Genomic DNA, 21082 nt, shown 5'->3' on the forward strand with positions numbered 1-21082 from the left:
GATTACTGTAATGCACTCTATGTGGGGCTGCCCTTGAGGTTGGTCTGGAAGCTGCAGCTGGTGCAAAATGCATTAGCGAGACTGCTCACTGGGGCAGGGTTGCCAACATGTCACTCCGCTGTTGAAAGAATTGCACAGGCTGCCCATTAACTACCAGGCTAAGTTCAAGGTTCTGGTTTTGGTGTGCGAAGCCCTATACAGCTTGGGACCAGGACACCTGAAAGAACGTCTTACTCCTTATATACCCAGTTGATCACTGCATTCTGCAGGTGAGGGTTTTCTGCTGATACCACCTTATCAGCAGGTCTGTTCCACACAAGACAGGATGTGGACCTTTAGTGTAGTGGCACCTACCTTTTGGAATTCCCCTCCTTAAATATTAGACAAGTGCCATCTCTGTTATCTTTTCGGAGCCTACTAAAGAACTTCCTCTTTCAACAAGCCTTTTAAGTTGAGACCTTATCCTAGTCTGTGTCTGTGTTGGAATTGTTTTTTAACATTTTTTAAAGCTTTTCTAAAAATGAAGTTTTTTTTTTAAAAAAAATGTTTTTAAACATGTTTTATTTTAATATGTTTTTAAAGATGTTTTGTTGTATTTTAAAGTCTGTTTTCATGACGTTTTAAAGTGTTTTTATTGCTTTTGTTTGCCGCCCAGGTGCCTACTCAGAGGAAGAGTGAGATATAAATCAAATAAATAAATAAACAGTAAAACCTAACAATGCTAATTTGCAAAACTCTATGTTAACTGGTATATCTTCTAATATATAAGATACTTTGTTTTCCTTCTACCATCACTAGCAAACATACACTCAAAGTGCACTCAGATTTTGAAGTCAGTCAACCTTTGAGAACAACAGATGCACATACACATTAATGGTGTATCCTTAACATCAAAATATAAACAGTGCTTGCTGAGTATGAGAGTGATACTGCAAGCTATCCTGGACATTACTAGCACCACTAATCCTCCAGATGTAGCAATCGATGGTACAAAAACCTAAGGCTAAAGTCTCAGGAACTGGACAAAGCCTGCTTCATACATTGCCTGGAATGTGTCATATTGGTACAGAGATTTTCCACATGATATAAGCTTATTGGTTTTATTCAACAAAGTTGTCCTGTTCTCGCAAGGACTTCTGTTTGCATAATGCAACTTTCCCTCCCCCTTTTCTCCGTAGAACTTGTTTGGGGGGGGGCAGAGAAGGTGGGGAAGTTTTGCTGTGCAAGGAGAAGTCTTTCTGCGAACAGAACAATTTTGTTGGATATTATCCAAAGCGTTTATAACCACTGCATAGAGAAGCTGTCATGCCAGTAGCATTTGCAATGTCCTCCTTGGAGGCTCTCATACACAGATAAACACTTAGTGACATTTCAAAGAAGCCTACTATTTCTTCAGAGTTTAGGTGTTTAGGATGTCAGACCAATAGTACAGTATACTGCATCTCTGAAATGCAATTAAAAATCTTAAAGCCTGTATCAAACTGGCAGTGCTATCTTTACCTCATGGCTGAGGAAGTTTATTGTCTTTCAAGATAATTGGGAATGTTTTATTGGAAACATTAAATGCTTGTGGTATCCAAGTAACATTATCTGTTCAAGTAGAATAAATCTTCATCAGTCATACAAGTTGCCAAGTTGCATTAGCATTCAAATTACTGTGATATTATTAGAATTTTCTTTTGCAATTATGATGCACGACTGATCTTTCTGTGTACACAGAAGTGGAAGGGACCTATGAAGTTTGTGTATCCTTAAGTCTGTATTCCATTTACAAGAAAAGAAGAGCAGACTTATAAAGCAGCCTACAAAGAGCATAAAGTTAGACTTTGATCAATGTCTTACCTCCTCAGTAGTGATAAGTGTGAACATAATACTTTTTTTTCTTTCTTTCAGTTTTTTAATGTCAAGTTTAGCTACCTGACAATACCTAATTAGCTTCCTAATTAACTAACTGTTACATAAGGCCAATCACTACTTAAACTAGTTAGCTCTTCTGTCTTGAAATAAATCATTCAAGCCTTTTTGTCTGAATAAGAACATGGAATACCTCTAAGGCTTCAGCAACAAACACTAGTCTTCCTAAAGTTCCCCCCAACCGCCAACACCATACTAGTTACAAATGCATCAGATCTCTCTTTTTTTGTGCCAGATTTATATCCAGTGAAAACAGTCACACACACTATAAATTCAGTATTTATAAACTTAAGAAGCCTTATATCTTAAATAGGATGATGATTAAAGGCCGAGATCTCCTACAGTACATTCAGAGTATTTTCAGGAATTTAATGGATACCAATTCATAAAACTTCTTTTATTCATAAGAACTGCACTTATTCAGCATAGTTCATGAATATGCCAAGATGGGGTATTTGGAGTGGATTAGTCTCATTGAAGATAAGACATTTAAGCCATGGTGCTTTAATTTAAAACTATTTACACCTATTGAAGTCAATGCAATTAAAATGGCTAAAATCCAAGTGCCAGCTGTAACTATTTTGTCGATCACAGTTGCAGTGCATTAATTTAATTATATTGCTCATATTTTCTAAATTTAAAATGGAGCATAATTTACATTCTCCCTTGTAAGGACACAATTTAAAACATATTCCCACACATCAGAATTTTGTAACAATCTGGTAAACCAGGACTCATACATAATCAGTTTTGATCCTAACAACTCCTTGTAGGTTTCCAAAGATAAAATGCAGAGAATGAAATAAAATTACTAGCTATAACTAATGTGGCCTCCACTCTGGTTTAAGTTTTTTTTAAAAAAAGAATTAAAACAAATCAAGTCAAGTGAAACAATGCTCATCATCACATGTGAACATTAACATATGTGAACATTACACCAGAGATGCACCACAGAATCAAACCAACATGTATCAAAAACAAGACTTGTATCTAAAAGGCTGCATGTATAAACACCTAAGCTGGGCATACTGGTCAATTGACCAGTTACTGACCACATATTTGTTTGTCAAAAATATTCCATAAAACTAAGAAAGCCACTGTGAAAGTGGCAGATAATCTTTACAATTGCCTTTAACATTAACCATTTAGTAACTGCTGTTTCTTAGCTTTATTAAATAATTTATTTATTTTGTTAACTGTAGGCTGACCCGAAGAGAAACATTGTTTGGTGAACTGATAACATTTAAAGAAACTTAGCTAATTTTGTTATAGTAATTTGCTATACTTTTTTTTTAAAAAAAACATTATTTAACAGTTTAATATTTATTTATAATATTTATAAATATTTCAGTTTAATTTGTTTTTGCAATTAGTATAGGTAATGGCAGACAACTCACACACCAGAATTTCTGACTTCTCATTTATTTAGACCCCTGCCTTCCAGTCCAGAATCAAAAGATTCACACAGAAAACAATGTCTAAATCCAAGATTTACTGTAGCTATGAGGTGTGGAAGTGTGTTTTCCCCTCTGCCTGAATCAAATGTAACAATAAAGGCAAAAGTTCCTGCCTTTGGCATTCAATATGAAGCTCCATCTCTAGACAATAAGACCAGTTGTTCTAGAATTTACCATTGCTACAGGCTGAACTGTTTATAGCATCAACATCCCCAAAATTCTAGAAGTTCATTTCTCCATATCAGAACATTTTGGGGTTATTTATTTATTCTATACAAAAGTATACACTTATATACAGTATAGGGAGATCCCTGACTATGCAGAAATCACTACCTTATTTTGGGATGTCCTCATTTCACTTCCAAACTAACGATTAACATCATTACAGCTTACTCACAATTCTAAATACATTTGGTTATAAGTTCTATTGATTATAATGAAGTTTACTTCCAAAGAAGGAATTAGAAAATAGACTGTGTGATGAAAATAAAAGAAGTGAATTAATAACAAAATTCAACCTAAATAAAAATATTACTTTTTATTTCACTTGTAAATAATAAATGAGTCTGTAAATTGAGAACATATGTTAATTCAACTCTATTAGTGCTTAAATAATATAATGAATTTGGTTGCACAAGATATATCTGTATTTTCAGATTAAAGAATTGCAATATATCCAAAATTGAATGCATTCAGTGAAAAAGAGCTGGACATGAAACTAAACAAAAATAAAGTTTACATATCAAACAAATCAAATGGCCTTTCAAAATTAGTAGACCTATTAAGGCTCTTGGCTTAGAACTGCAATGGTACAGCACTATTTAAACTGAAAAGGAGAGAGGGGAAAATGACTTAACATGCCGTGGCAAATATGATGGAGCAAATGGAAAGAACAAGCAGATTTTAGAGTACCGGCAAGACTGAAGGCAAAACACAAAAATAGAACTGATGTTTTATATTTAGCTTGGTGGGCAGGCAATGAAATCCCCTTTGTGCTGTCTTCTTTGATAGTTGGTAAGAGTCAAATTCTGATGAGATGGTACTGAAGTCTCAGCACTTTTTTAATGGGCTCAAGTATGAGTCATTTTTCAAAGGAGATATGAATTTATTATCTTTTCACAGAAGCATCCATTTGTGTTTTTCTCTGCAAAACCTAACTCAAAACATTCCATTGTTAATGCTGTCTATTTATAACAGGAGCCCTATGTTATTTTATTTTAATTGCAACCTGAATGTTTGTTAGTACATTTTCATTAGCAGGCTTACACTACTGACTGCACCACTGGTGTCTAGTTAGAATACAGTAGTTCATTTGAGACATAAAAAATATTTCAACCTGAAATATTTTCATCCTCCCTCTACATCAGCATTTTTGCAAGCTTCAGGCAACACACTGCATCTGCAGTGAATCATACAGAATGATGTTTTTAATGAGTTAAAGGACAGCAGAATTATAAGGTATAATGCAACAGTTCCATTGTAATATCACTAGCGCTTCCACCTCCCCCCAATCACATTAACTTTCATGCAGGAGTGGTCACATTGGTTGTAATTCAAATTAAGTTGCAGAGCATTATGCTAGCGATGCCAGTAAAGGGTTGCTGTGAAAACCCAACTCTTGACACTTGAAGAAAGCAATAGGAAGGTTTTTGATAAGCAGTATTTTTCTTAGTGCAAGGAAACTGTAATGCATGACAACCATTTCCCACACCACAACAAAACCAATTTTAGGTCTGTAGTATCTGGCAGAGAAAATGTACAGCAATGTTCCAATATGCCATCTGGACATCATGGCTTGGTTGTCTGTTGGTATGGAACTGACACAACCAACCTGAAGATACAGATCCATGGGGAGATGACCTAACATTTCTCCACTTCATCAGCTGACAAACACAAAATAAAGGTTTTAGACCAGAAAAGAAAGTGAGTCAATTGTCCATTAGAGGCACATAGACAATATTTACAAGAAGTTCAACCATAATTCTTAGGTCAACATGCTCACTTGGCTGGTGAATACACAAATATTTTATAGGACACGTCAGAATCTGAACAAATAAAGTGGTTGATAACCAGTTCTGTGTTGGGTGGATATTAAGTTAAATGATCTTCCATCTCTTACCATCAACACAGGCTGGCCTTGCTCTCGTTGTACCGGCAATCTGTCCTTTTTTACATGCACAACGAGCTGTTTGTCGGGCTATAGTCCTTCGGGGCTGACTGCTGTCTCTGTCCAAAGTAACAATCTCACATGTACCTGCAGCCAATTGACCTGGAGAAAGAACCAGCAACAGGTACCAAAGTCACTGAATGTACTAGGCAATCTGTTACAGTTTTTTTAAAAAAGAAGTACCAGACACTCCATAACATTTGGAAAGCCAGTTCATAGATGTAATAAAAACAGAGGTAACATGCATTTTCCACTTGGGCTAGAGAAGCATAAGTCTTTGACAACTGAACTAGTCAGAAAACTATATTTTATAAATGTTTCATGAAACAAGTTATTTTTACTTTGTTAACAGAACAGCTTACTTTTATATAAAAGAGACATTTTGAGTACACTTGTGTAAGAAGACTAGAAACATTCAATAGGAAAAAGAGGAATGTTAAAAGTTACCTATCCTTTATCCAAAATACCGAGGAATTATGGATCCACATTTCCACAACTATGGTGCAATACAGTTTAAGAAATAATAAACTGCAAAGAATTAAACTTCTATCATTATTATTCTTCAAATGATTTCTTACAATCAGAATAAAATATGAAACTGTTTTAAACATGTCCAAGTAATAGAAATTACTTAGTAAGGAAAGTATCACCCCCTTTACTTGCTAATATTTCCATACTACTACTGTTTAACAAAGTAAAAGAAAGCAATAGGATCATTATGAAAAATGTTTTAAGGGAAATTTAGAAAGCTACAGCAAAAATAATTGTGTAACAAGGTTGCTTTTTTAAAAAAAAAATAAGATCACTCTTTCCCACCAGATAAGATTTTTTTAAAAGAGTGGGTGCTGTTTGTTTTGCTGTTCTTGCTACTGAGAAATTCATAGATTATATAATGATTCTTAACATAAGGTTGACAAAACCAGACCCATTTCACTAAGTAGGTTTTTTATGTCTGTCTCCTGCAAGAAGAGATCCAGCAGTTATTGGCATTTATTAGCATGTCCAATTAGAGGCAGAATGCATCTAATCCTCAGAAAATTTGAAAATAACGGAAAAAATACAGATGCAGACATAGGGGGAATTGCACTGTTATGCTAATGTCTGCAATTAACTGCAAATTATATAGCAGTAAAAGTTTAAACTCACATGCAACTAGAGAGAATACATATCACCTTTGCGGCATTTATACAAATACTGTGAAACTCTAAAAATGAATAAAAAACATTAAAAGGTAAATACAAATTCAATAGAGGAATCTGAAAATGGTCACAATATTATTTATGTAAATGTTTTCTTCTTTTACACCAGGATTATCCAACCCCAAACATTCCAGAGCAGATATGGAAGGCAGATTAGGGTAGGAGAGAAAGAGGAAGTCCTCTGCACAAGCAGAGGTCTGTTCAGCTCTGCTCGTACATGGATACTGTTATATGCTAAATATGTTTTCCATTTATGGTAATCAGTACATTTTCTTCTCTCAACAATGTCCTTCTGTTGCAAATATAATGCATTTTTCATCATCAGGAATATGCTGTATTTTGTATCTGAGAAAATGTGAATTAATTACTGTTGTAATTATCACAAACACCTATTGGTTGGAAATATCATCAGAAAGTATTTTGTGGAGCAGGATAATCCTGAATGGCAGAATGCAGTTCCATGCTGTTGTGAGGTGGGAGGGAGAGGGCTTTGTTCTATTTTAATTATAGAAGGCACAATAGAACATTGAAACAACAAAAGGTTCAGTTCAGTTTGAGCTTAGTGTTCTACAGCAGCCTTTCCCAACCTTTGGGTCCCCAGATGTTGTTGGACTACAATTTCTATCAGCCCCAGCCAGCATGACCAATAGTCAGGAATGATTGTAGTCCAGCAACATCTAAAGACTCAAAGGTTGGGAAAGGCTGTTCTAGAGACCTTTGTACAAACTGTATGTTTGTTTTATATTAACGTATTTCTCTGAATTGCACATACAGTCTTATTTTACACAGTAATTTTCCCCATGTGCTGTTATTTGGATGCCTAGCAACAGAAACTCTTTTTATAACTCAACATGCACAAAGGTTCATTTGACTAATTGCCCCTAACAAACTATACCTGCAGATATCACATCTGCTTTAAGAACTGAATCCCAGTAGTCACAGTATTTGCGATTTTAGCAGCTTTGCCAAAGAAGATTGAGAAGCATGTTCATCTCATAAATATATAAATGATATGTATACTCTAACGCAGATGTTGCCAACTTATTGGGGCTTGTGGGTACATTTGTAAATGGGAGAAACTGCTGCAGCCATCCCACACATCCCACAACCTATTCTATTGGCTACAAAAGAGTATTTCTTTCAAACTAGAGTTCAGCAGATGGGACTCTGAGGGCACCAGAGAAGGTTTCTGCAGGCACATGTGTGCCCATGGGAACCATGTTGGCAAGCCTTTGGTATATATTACAAATAATGTTTTAAATCACCAAGAAATTCCTTTGTATTTATATAAGCAGTGTAGAGTTTTATAAAGATTTTGAATTGTGAAAGAAGTTCCAACATGTGCTTACAAACAAACAATATCCAAATTAACCTTTGGAAAATATGGGTCTACTAAAGATGTCAAGCGGGGGGGAGTAGAAAAAGGGGGGGAACGGGAGGTTTTACCCATTTTTCTAGGCCCTTGCATCTCTAGGAGTGACACAGTTCATAAACAGTTATCCATATAGACCCATTATTGTCTACTCTAACTGTCTAAAATATTAAGGCACAGGGCTGTCTAGGATACTCTAACTGCTAGGTGCTGTATTCCCCTGCTTTCACTCAGCCTTTAACAGAAAGAAATACAATTTACCACACACATTACAGCTAACCAATAACTCTTCACTGTTCAGCCACCAGAAAGCCTCAGACATCCCATGTATCTTTATGTCCTCAAAGACCACAGCTATGGGGTGCTCCCTTAACCTGCTCTCTAGAGTAAACTACACTGCCACTATTTGTTACTGTTTCCACCTCTGTTTATCTTTTGCCCCAACAATGCTCTTTTCTGATAGCTAGCCAATAATCAGGCAAATTTAAACAAAACAGATTTTTTTAACAGACAATATGAATAAACGAGAACACTTTTAATTCAGTTCTTCAGCATGTTGTTACAGAATAATGTTCTTAAGTTCTTATAAGTTGCATTCATTACATTTCTTAAATACGATGAATAAAACCTGCCTTCCTGGCCTCTGATGCAATATTCTAATATTCTGAGTGGGATCTTTCAAGCATAAGGGTACCAATAGAAACTGTTGGTTCTTATACCTACAAGCCGAGTCCCAGTACTTATTTGGTTCCAGTCGTTGTGACTATAAGAATTATAATACCGAAGGTCCCCTTACACTACTACCACCCCTGTCTCCACTGCATGTGCAAATATCCTCCTCCTTAAAAGCCAGCAAAAGCAGGAATCCAAAGCAGGAATCCAAAGCAAGGCTGATCATTTGAAAGAAGAATTTTATTGATAACAGGGGAAAAAAAGCAAACACACTCTCCACACTCTTCAGCAAGCAAACTTAATACTCACACTAAAAGACAACAAGGATCCTTGGGCCACCTCTCCTTCCCCAACTGGACAACACATTCCTCTGGGTTTCAGAGTAAGCTAACAGCTGTGAGCTGCCCTGGGTTTCCATTAAATACCCCCCCATTTCCAATAACCCCTTGCCCCACTAATTAACTATTTATTTTATTATAATCTTCCTACGTTGATTGGGTCATACTCTCCTTAGAACATACCCCTCTTCCAAGAAGGATCTACCCGTCTACATAGATTGTTTATCCCAATCTGCACCAACATTCCCCTTTTTGTGGTGAATCCTGTGGTTTTTACCTTCTATTTCTCCTTTTCAGGGGAGAAGGGGCTTTTTCTGACCACTGTCAAAAATTGCTGCCCCAAGGTGACCTTCTTTATTAAAGCCTTATCTGATGCTATATCTCCTGTTATGATTACCTACAATCTATGCCTATATAAACATTATATCAATGATATTATCTAAGCTATACCTTATATTATATTTAGTTTTGGCATTTTATAGCCCCTATAATTCATTTCAGCTTGCTAGAGACAACAATAGGACGTTCTTTACATTCTTCCAATGGTAGGGAGACAGTTGATAATTCTCTTCTGTTGGTCTTCATTAAATGTCTCATGGTTTCCGTAATCTCTTTTAATTACCTGAGGTTTCTTCCTTATGCTTTATTTACAAGCACCCACAATCTCTGAACTTCCCTCTAAATATTTGAACTAAAATCTTATTATGTCCTGCCCGAACTCAAAAAACTCAGACTCAGACACAGCTGTTTTTTTTTCTTTTATTGAAGTGAGAGAAAATTTCAGTTCTGTGCACTTCATGAATCTACCTACTACTTACTCAGAACTCAGCATCCCTCTCTAGCTAACTAGGCATAACTTGCCAGCAATAAGACGTTGACTCAGCAACTAACCCTTCCCCCGTGCCCAGCTTAAAGAGGGCTGGACAGGCTCCCTACTTGCATGCAGCCCAACTCACTGTTGGATGCATGCACATAAACACAGCCTCCTCCTGAGCTGAGATTGTTGAATCTCCCGCTGCATTCATCTCCTGGACTGGGACAAAGGCAGGGCTTCAGTCTCTGTCCCATCCTCTTCCTTTGCAGGGAGAGCTGTCTGGTGGTGGTGAAGGCACCGGGAGAGGTGCCTCATCTGGCAGCGGGGTGGCAGGTGGGTCTGGTGGTCTCTCGAGGGGGGTGTCTGGGACTGAGGGAGGTGACCCGTCAACATCTGAAGCAGGGCTTGCTTCGCCGTCCCTCCCCTCGCTGGGTCCTTCCCTGACTGGAACATTCCAGTCCAAGTCTTCCTTGCATGCCTCCTGCTGGGCGGTCCACCCTCTGCTATTATGGCTCACAATATTATATCACCCAACTCTTTTACCATTTAAATGTAACTATCTAGATCCCACTTAAACTTCTAATATATCTCAAGCCCTTCACCCTCCTGGAGACCCCTCTTGAATGTAATATATGAAAACCTAGAAGCTTTTATTATTCAAATTGTACACCAATGACACCAGTAGATGGGAGTAAAGCCCACATTTGCCTTGATCTTAAGAACCCGTTTACCACACACTTCAGACAATCAGTGTTAGTTCCCTGTTCTTGTGGTGAGCACAGGATGCCATGTGTTTTTTTCCTGACAGTGACACTCTCTTACAAATCTTACCAAGGTGACTTTTACTAACTCCACTCATGTCAAACCAGAGTTCCCCAAAGACCCTTGTTATGGACCCCTAAAGTTGCCAATCTTCTAGACTCCAACACTTCTACTACCTCCCTTCTAACCCTCTGCTCCAAAGATCAGCCCAATCCAACTGTCACCCCACAGCCAAAAACCACCACCCTATTCTCTTAGCCAATCAACACACAACATTCACAAACATTCCAACTCATTCACACCCCTTCTCTTAACTATCTACTTATCATAATTCTCCTAATACAAACCTATACCAACATACATTACAATATACTTATAGCACCAGAACATCACACCAGGGACCTGGAATAGTTTGTATGAAATTTGGGTGATGAAAGAAACCCAAAAACCTGTAATCACTGCCATGTAATCATTGTCATGTAAAGCATGTGTTTTACCACTAAGCTATAGCCATCCAAAGGCAGAGGAACCTGCAAGTTTCCAATATGGACAGAAATGGAAATTCAACCCACAGCCCCATGGTTGGAAGCTGAGGATAATTTTATGTGACCAAGCCACTATGCCACATTAATTAATTAATTAATCATGTTGTTTGTTTATACATTAATTAATGCATAAACCAACAGCATGATGGATATGAAGAATTAGAAGATGAGGTAGTTGCTAAGAAAGTGAGCTACAAATCAGAAAGTCCCTGTGTATACCCTGTACCAGTCTGTTATTTCCAGCAAGCAAGTAGAGGCCTATAGCAAGATATTGTAGCCTTATGTTAAGTATAGATTCAGTATGTATTTGCAAGTGAACCTGAAGGCTTGTATTCCCCTTTCAGGCCCCTGCATCCCATAATCATCTGAAAACCTAAGCTAGGAAAGGGCATGATGACCTGCCCAGTATAATGCTGGGAATGTACCTTGTTAGTTAGAGAGGCATCAAAGGAGCCCAATTAGGCATATATTCAAGAATATGTTATTAGCAAGGTGTTTTATAGTTAGCTTAAGCCTAAGGTCAAGAGACAGTTAATGAGCAGTTGCTTGTTAGTACAGCCAGGTGGACGAGTCAAAGGACGGTCAAAAGAAAGATAGTATACCAACTGCTGGTTAGCAGAGATAGAAGTGAATATATAGTAGGCTAGTATGTTAAGGATGGGTGCCAGGGTATTTCCATATAGTTTTCTAGCAATTTGAAGATGTCCTGTGAGAAGGTCAAATAACCAATTATTGGTGTTATGCTGTAATGCTCAATGCGTAAAAAATATCATTTGTGTATGTAAACCTGCCAATATCGTATGTAATCATGCCAATGCCACATGCTAGCTTCAATACTATAAGAATGTTTCTTGTGCCCAGTATGGGTGTTCAGTCTGACACTAGCTTCTGCAGGGCTGTGCGGCTGTTCCACTTTTATTGGGAATACTTGGCTGTATGCTTGTAAGTTACTCAATAAATTTTAACTCTTTGTAAGCAAATCTCTTGTCTGCATCTCATCTCTGGTAACCCAAAACAACCTGAAGTGTTACAATTGGCGCAGCGAGCAGGGTACCAGACTTGAGTATGTTTAGATTTAGGGGGAAAGAGGAAGTAACGGAAGTCGAAGTGCAAAATCGCCTTCTGGGCTGGCCGCAACATGAAAGGTGGGGGCCAGTGGCCAAGGAGATATCTGTACTGATGGGACAGATGGCTTGGCCAGAAATAGAAAAGGACTGCACACCAGCTGGCCTGGTGACGGCTGTTGAGTCCTTGAGGCTGGAAAAGTGGTCAGCTAGGGAGAAACAGTGTGCAGGAACTCTAGCTTGGCTTTTGCCGACAGCTGTGCGAGCTGCCGGGCAACAGGAGCTGGAATGGAAGTTAAAGGCAGGAAAGCTCGAAGAGGAGCTAGGAAAAGAAAGAGATATTAGAATCCTGACTAGGGAAATGTTGCAGGACAGTCTTGCCACTAATGAAGCACAGGAAGACTGCACACCAGCTAGGAAGAAGAGCAGGATACGAAACCTGTGGTGGAGAGCTGAAAAATGGGCAGGAAGGCTAATTCGCCGAGCCCAGAAGAAATGCCTGAAGCATGCCAAAGTGCGTAGCATCATCACCTCTCCGGAAACTAAAGATCAGGGAGAGGGGGAAGGTGAGACGGCAGCTAATCCTCTCTCAGAGAAGGGAGAGTGCCAGGAAAAGAGCGTCTCTGGAGAGGAAAAGGAGACCCCATATGAGGAAGAAAATGCCCCGCCTGATCAACTGCTGCAAGGGGGCAAGAGTGGCCCAGGAGTCCAGCTGCAGGGCACCCAGAATGGGCAGCTGGAGGGAGCAGACTATGAAGAGTGGCAGTCAGCAGCAGAGGAAGATGAAAAAGAAACTGTATTCATCCTGGAGCCTGCTGGGGGGCAGGACAGCAAAGAGCTGGAAGTCAAGCGCCAAGTGCTGAAGAAAGAGGAAGCCCCGTATGAGGAGATGGGAGCCCTGCCGGAACCCTGGCAGCAAAGGGGAGAGATATGTGAGAGCCTTTCTGAAGAGGAAGAGACACCCTGTGAGGTGGCAGTCTTATCTGTGCAGCCACGGCAAGAGATCAAAAGTGACCCAGACGTCCAGCTGCAGAGCACCCAGACTAGGGTGGCTGAAGAGGCCCAGATGGTGAACGAGCAGCTGGAGGGGGTGGACTGTGAAGAGTTGACGTCAGTAACAGAGGAAGAAGAAGAAGCCGTGAGTATGCCAGCGCCTGCCAGGGAGGAGGACTGCGGAGAGCGGGAAGCAAACCCCCTGGTAAGGGAAGAAACTTTAGAGCAAGTTCAAGTAGGGGCTGAAGAGGGGGTGCTGCCGATGAATTCCTCTGCTCCGTGCGAGAAAATACAGGAGAAGGAATGTGTGGGAGATGGGCAGCTGCTGCCAGAGCTCTTCACTCTGTGTGCTAGAGAAATAGTGTAGGAAGAGGGGGGGCGTGCCCACCAGATCTTTGCATTCTGTGTGCTCCTGTTACAGAGACAGTGCCGAAAGAGAAGCCCTTCATTCCCTGTGTGCCGGCCGTGGAAGAGGAAAAGCTGGAGGTGTGTGTGCAAGAAGAGCCGCTGCTCATAGATGAGTTAAAATCCCCCAGTGACATCGCCCCTGGGATGCGCCGTGATGATCCCATAAAGGGAGAAGCAAGTCCTATGGTGGGGGCAGTCCCTGGGCGCATTCTAGCCGTAACAAGCACCCCGTACCCTGTGAAGGTTAAAAGGCACAGGGAGGGTTGTCTACATTTGTTTGAGCCCCTGAGTTATTGTGGGAAAGGGCAAAAGCAATTTCTCGCTGCCAACCTGGGACGGTTGGGCCAGCTAATTGCAAAGAAGATTCCCCCCCGATAAAGAGGACGCTGGCTTGCAGCAGGGAGCAGCCGTTGCCTACCAGCTAGAAGACCAAACCCTCTCTTGGGAAGAAGAGCAAGGTCAGCCAGGGGGCGGAATGGTGTGCTGTTTGGGCAGTGATCACAGGTGAGACAAGAGTGTCCCTGCATGTCTACATAAGCCCCTGGGCAAAGAGTAAAGAAGTAAAGAAATGGGCAGAAGAGGAAGGGGTGGCTTGGACCCTCCAAGAGCAGCCGCCCTAATCGAAAGAACCAGTGGTCTGAAACAGCAAATCAAACTTCTGACAGTCAGGTCGGATTGGAAGCACTGGAAAGGAAGAAACCTGGAAGCAGCCAGCCATCTACTCAGTCAGAGAGGGCTCCTGGGGGGAGGGTCACCCATGGAGCGGCTTGTGAATCCTCCTTCGCTTCAGGAAGCAGGGGGGGCACATGTGGCTCAACAGAAGACCTGCTGCGTGCTGCCAAGGAAACACCGCTGTTCGTGGAAGAGGAATCCTGGCACCCTGCCTGTGGCCGAAGAAATCAGCTTGAACTGGAACCTCCTGAAACTCACGATGTGGAAGAGCCATGTGGATGAAGTTATGCACATGAAACTGTATGCTGGTTTGTGAGTAAGAATTTTCTTAATGCTGGCAGTGTTGCTATGTATATATAACTGTGTGCGATAAGAGCGTTTCCTCGATGATTTTAGCATTGCCTTTTTAAAAAGGCTGCTGAATGCTTAAGATTTATTATGGTGTGTCTGTTAGTATGTGGGAGTGTGTATAGTTGGTTGGGGGGAGGGAGAGAATTAAGTTCTTTGTTCTTCCTTTTTCAGTTATGATACAGCTCACTGCATGCTTGTGGATGTTATGCTGCATTCCATTGGTCTGGACAGCGTCTGAAGTTAATGCCTATGTAGAACTCAGCTATAGCCTGGCCAAGCTGGAACATCAATATAACTGCTGGATTTGCTCAGTGATACCTCATCATGCTGCTGGTTTTCCTTTAATGGTGGTGGATTTTAATAAAAGCTTATTGTGTGTGTTTTATGATTTTCTAAATGAGACCAAGCAATTGCAGAAATCCTTACAGTCAGTAGTCACCCCACATGATACTGAGGGAGGACCCAAATGGTTTGATGTGAGGGCCACCCAAGCCAGAGCAGTCAGGATAGACACCCAGAAGTCCAACTCCACTGTTCGGATTAGGGGAGGATTTGAGCAGTTACATGATGGGTTAGGATGGGTTACCCCCTTGAGAGTAAATGCCCCACCACAGCCTGAAGTCTGTTGGGAACAAGTAAAGCACGATAGAACAGAAGCTAGGCTCCAGAGGCGAGTGGGCTTCAATAGGGGGTGTCAGACAGTGCATACATGTCCCCATCCCAGTCATAGTGAGCAGGGCTGGATATGTACTAGTTGGACTCTACGACCTGGCATTAACTGGGTAGCCCCTAATGGGAGTTATTGGATATGTGGAGAAAAGGCCTGGCCATGGTTGCCCCCAGGATGGATAGGAAGATGTTCTCTGGGATTGTTATGGGGTCCACATAGATTTGAAAAAACCCTGGAAAGCCCTTTTGTGGGAAATTATAGAGCTTGGAAAGTCAGATGGCAAAGAGACATTTTCAGCTCAGCTGAGTATGCTTGGGCCCTGTTTCCCCGTGGAGGGGTGGCTAACATAAGGTATAAAGTAGACATCTTTGGAAGAGCAATGGAAGTAGCTTTAAATGCCACAGCTCTGGCCCTAGAAGCAATAGGGATAGAAATGACCAGCATGAGAGCAGCAGTCTTGCAGAATAGGCTCGCCTTGGACATGTTAACTTCGAGCATGGGGAGAACATGTGCGATGTTACAACAAGAATGTTGTGTGTATATCCCAGATAAACAAAGTGTAGTGAATCATAGTGGAGCTGCTCTGTATAAACAAAGCAGTAAAATCAAGCATTTGTTAGAAGATTCATTCCTTAATCCCATTTTAGAATGGTTTCAGGGAATAGGTGGCTGGTGGAAACAATTATTCTCTATTGGGCTCACTCTTATTTGTGGTGTTATATTCATATGCATATGCTTGTCTTGCTGGTGCAGTTTTAATGGGTAAATAAATATATGGAACCCTGGGTGGTCAAACGACTAGGGCAACGAAGAACCGCCCCCCCCGGGGGTAAGAAGAGCAATGTAACGCGAAGAGCATTGACACGTCCTTTGATCATCCAGGGGTGGAATGTATACCCTGTACCAATCTGTTATTTTCAGCAAGCAAGTAAAGGCCTATAGCAAGATATTATAGCCTTATGTTAATCATTATTATTATTATTATTATTATTATTATTATTATTTATTAAATTTATATACCGCCCGACTAGCAATAGCTCTCTGGGCGGTGAACATAAAATAGTATAAAAATACAATGAATAACAAAATAATATTAAAATACAATCAACAATACAATAAACATTATTAAAATTAGATCAATGTAACTTAAAATGCTTCAGAGAATAGGAAGCTTTTGACCTGGCGCCGGAAGGAAAGCAGAGTCGGCGCCAGGCGTACTTCCTCAGGGAGACTGTTCCATAGTTCGGGGGCCACCACTGAGAAGGCCCTAGATCTTGTCATCACCCTCCGGGCCTCCCTGTGAGTTGGAACCGGGAGGAGGGCATTCGTAGCAGAACGTAGTGCACGGGCCGGTTCATATCGGAAGAGGCGTTCCACAAGGTATCGTGGTCCCGCACCGTATAAGGCTTTATAGGTTAATACCAACACTTTGAATCTAGCCCGGAAACATATTGGCAACCAGTGCAAGCTGGCCAGAACAGGTGTTATATGCTCGGACCGCTTGGTCCTTGTCAGCAATCTGGCCGCCGCATTTTGCACTAGTTGTAGCTTCCGAACTGTCTTCAAAGGTAGCCCTACGTAAAGCGCATTACAGTAATCCAAACGTGAGGTTACCAGAGCATGTACCACTGATGTAAGGTCCTCTTTACTCAAATAGGGACGTAGCTGGGCTACCAACCGAAGTTGGTAAAACGCATTCCTAACCACCGAGGCTACTTGAGCCTCAAGTGAGAGGGAAGAGTCTAAAAAGACTCCCAGACTACGAACCCGGTCCTTTAGGGGGAGTGTAACCCCGTCCAGGACAGGGTATATATCCACCATCCGATCAGAGAACCCATCCACCAACAGCATCTCAGTCTTGTCTGGATTGAGCTTCAGTTTGTTAACTCTCATCCAGTCCATTGTCGAGGCCAGGCAACGGTTCAGCAAATCGACAGCCTCACCTGAAGAAGATGAAAAGGAGAAGTAGAGCTGCGTGTCATCAGCATACTGATGACAACGCACTCCAAAACTCCTGATGACCTCTCCCAACGGCTTCATGTAGATATTAAAAAGCAGGGGGGACAAAACTAACCCCTGCGGGACCCCATATTGGAGAGCCCGCGGTGTCGAGCAATGTTCCCCAAGCACTACCTTCTGGAGACGACCCGCCAAGTAGGAGCGGAACCACTGCCAAGCAGTACCTCCAACTCCCAACTCCGCGAGCCTCTCCAGAAGGATACCATGGTCGATGGTATCAAAAGCCGCTGAGAGATCAAGGAGAATCAACAGAGTTACACTCCCTCTGTCTCTTTCCCGACATAGGTCATCGTACAGGGCGACCAAGGCTGTCTCAGTGCCAAAACCGGGCCTAAAACCCGATTGAAATGGATCTAGATAATCAGTTTCATCCAATAGCGCCTGGAGCTGGCCAGCAACCACCCGTTCCAAGACCTTGCCCAGGAATGGAACATTCGCCACTGGCCTGTAGCTGTTAAAATTGTCTGGGTCCAAGGAAGGCTTTTTCAGGAGTGGTCTCACCACTGCCTCTTTCAGACAGCCCGGGACCACTCCCTCTCGTAAAGAGGCATTTATCACTTCCTTGGCCCAGCTACCTGTTCCATTCCTGCTAGTTTTTATCAGCCAGGAGGGGCAAGGATCCAGTACCGAAGTGGCTGCACGTACCTGTCCAAGCACCTTGTCCACGTCCTCGAGTTGAACCAACTGAAGCTCATCCAACAAAACAGGACAAGACTGTGCTCCGGACACCTCACTAGGATCTACTGCTATAACTTGAGAGTCTAGGTCCCGGCGGATACATGAGATCTTATTCTGGAAGTGATCGGCAAACTGATTACAGCGGGCCTCCGATGATTCCACCCTGTCCGGAGGGTTTGAATGGAGAAGCCCCCGGACAACTCGAAAGAGCTCCGCTGGGCGGCAAAGAGATGATTTAATAGTGGCAGCAAAATGATTTTTTTTAGCTGCCTTCACTGCTCCTACATAGAGCTTAATCGAAGCACTAACCAGCGCATAATTGTATCCGTCGGGAGTTCGTCTCCATTTCCGCTCAAGCCTCCTCCTATCTTGCTTCATCGCTCTCAGCTCCGGAGTATACCATGGAGCTGTATGAGCTCTACACAGGAGAGGGCGTGCAGGAGCGATCGTGTTTACAGCCCGGGTCATCTCCGTATTCCACAGAGCGACCAGGGCTTCAGCAGGAGCGCCAGTCCTATCAGCCGGAAAATCCCCCAGAGCCCTTTGAAAACCTTCAGGATCCATTAGTCTCCGGGGGCGGACCATTTTAATAAGTCCCCCACCCTTGCAGAGGGAAGAGGTTACTGAAAGTCTAAACTTCAGCAAGCAGTGGTCTGTCCATGACAAAGGGAGTGTTGTAAAACTCCCCACATCCAGATCACTTTCCCCATGCTCAGTAGCAAAAACAAGGTCTAGAGTGTGCCCCGATACATGTGTTGGACCACTAACATATTGAGACAGCCCCATGGCTGTCATGGAAGCCATGAAGTCCTGAGCCGCGCCAGACAAAGTGGTCTCGGCATGAATGTTGAAATCCCCCAGTACTATTAGTCTGGGGGACCTCAACAATATATCCGAGACCACTTCCGCCAGCTCAGTTAGGGAAGCCATTGGGCAGCAAGGTGGGCGGTACACCAAAAGGATTCCCAGCCTGTCCCTCTGGCCCAACACAAGGTGTAAACACTCCAGGCCAGTAACTGAATGAACATGGTACTTGGTGAGTGAGATGGAACTCTTATAGACGACAGCAACCCCACCTCCCCGACCCTCAGATCTACCATGATGCTGGACCAGGTACCCCGGTGGGCAGAGCTGAGAGAGACCAACTCCTCCCTGCTCACCCACCCAGGTCTCGGTTATACATGCCAGATCGGCTGCCTCATCCACAATCAAATCGTGGACGAGGGAGGTTTTATTATATACCGATCTGGCATTTAATAACAGCAACTGGAGATCTGAGAGTTGGCTGATAGGACTACCAACGACCTTGCGGGTGTGGGAAGGACCGGAACAAGGCACAGCCACAACATGTCTGGACTGCGTTCCCCTTACCTGGCACGTCCTTCTCACAGCGCCATACCTTCCTTTGCCTGTCACTACGGCAATTGGGGGCCCCTCAAGTCTCCCCGCCTGATCGATAAAACTCTCTCTGAAGCACATAATACAACTAAAATATACAACAATTAAACGTATAAAAACAGCTATATATACAGCCATATATACAGCATATAAACAAACATACATTCATATAATCAGGCACCCATTCATCTCAAATTGCATCAACACACCAACAAAAAGTAAAAAAAAAGAAAAAGAAAGGAGCAGCACAGCAGCAGCAGCCTCTCCTTCCCTTGGGGCGATGCTTTCTTTCTCCTGCAGGGCCTGGGTCTCCCAGGCCACCTCAGCCAGCCGGCTTATGTATCCCTCCAAAGAGGGACAGGTGGTAAGAATCAGTCCTGGCTGGCTGGGTACCTGGGGCCTGGTCCTGCCAGGCAGAAGTCCCTCTGGGAAGGGTGGTGGAGGTGGTGGTCCCGCAGCAGCAGCAGCACAGCAGCAGCAGCCTCTCCTTCCCTTGGGGCGATGCTTTCTTTCTCCTGCAGGGCCTGGGTCTCCCAGGCCACCTCAGCCAGCCGGCTTATGTATCCCTCCAAAGAGGGACAGGTGGTAAGAATCAGTCCTGGCTGGCTGGGTACCTGGGGCCTGGTCCTGCCAGGCAGAAGTCCCTCTGGGAAGGGTGGTGGAGGTGGTGGTCCCGCAGCAGCAGCAGCACAGCAGCACAGCAGCAGCAGCCTCTCCTTCCCTTGGGGCGATGCTTTCTTTCTCCTGCAGGGCCTGGGTCTCATAGATTCAGTATGTATTTGCTGGTGAGCCTGAAGGCTTGTATTCCCCTTTCAGGCCCCTGCCTCCCATAATTATCTGAACACCTAAGCTAGGAAAGGGCATGATGACCTGCCCAGTATAATGCTGGGAATGTACCTTGTTAGTTAGAGAGGCATCAAAGGAGCCCAATTAGGCATATATTCAAGAATATGATATCAGCAAGGTGTTTCATAGTTGGCTTAAGCCTAGGTTATATTCCAAAGGTAGGTTAATGAGCAGTTGCTTGTTAGGGCAGCCAGGTGGACGAGTCAAAGGACGATCAAAAGAAAGATAGTATAGCAACTGCTCGTTAGCAGAGATAGAAATGAAGATATAGTCGGCATATAGTATGTTAAGGATGGGTGCCAGGGTGTTTCCATATAGTTTTCTAGCAATTAGTTGGCTTTTGAAGATGTCCTGTGAGAAGGTCAAATAACCAATTATCGGTGTTATGCTGTAATGTTCAATGCATGAAAAATATCATTTGTGTATGTAACCCTGCCAACATTGTATGTAATCATGCCAATGCCACATGCTAGCTTCAATACTATAAAAGTGTTGTGTGTGCCCAATGGGGTGTTCAGTCTGACACGAGCTACTGCAGAGCTGTGTGGCTGTTCCACTTTTATTGGGCTACTTGGCTGTATGCTTGTAAGTTACTCAATAAATTTTAACTCTTTGTAAGCAAATCTCTTGTCTGCATCTCATCTCTGGTAACCCAAAACAACCTGAAGTGATACACCCTGATTCAGATTTTGCCTCCATCAAACTCATTAGCTGGTTTTGGAACAGCACATATCTGTCATTCT

General features: G+C 42.4%; 1 protein-coding gene across 2 annotated transcripts in view; it reads right to left on the reverse strand.

Annotated features, from left to right (window-relative positions):
- Nucleotides 1–21082, reverse strand: part of TAFA5 (TAFA chemokine like family member 5) — a 676652-nt gene that overhangs the window by 320297 nt on the left and 335273 nt on the right. For both annotated transcript variants that reach the window (XR_009764476.1, XM_061640261.1), the window contains exon 2: nucleotides 5491–5640. Coding sequence is in view for 1 of the 2 variants with exons in the window: in XM_061640261.1 (XP_061496245.1) it covers nucleotides 5491–5640 (150 nt within the window). In the remaining variant the exon portion in view is untranslated. The remainder of the gene's footprint in view (nucleotides 1–5490; nucleotides 5641–21082) is intronic.

The sequence above is a fragment of the Rhineura floridana genome, chromosome 8 (assembly GCF_030035675.1).
Source record: "Rhineura floridana isolate rRhiFlo1 chromosome 8, rRhiFlo1.hap2, whole genome shotgun sequence".
NCBI lineage: Eukaryota > Metazoa > Chordata > Lepidosauria > Squamata > Rhineuridae > Rhineura > Rhineura floridana.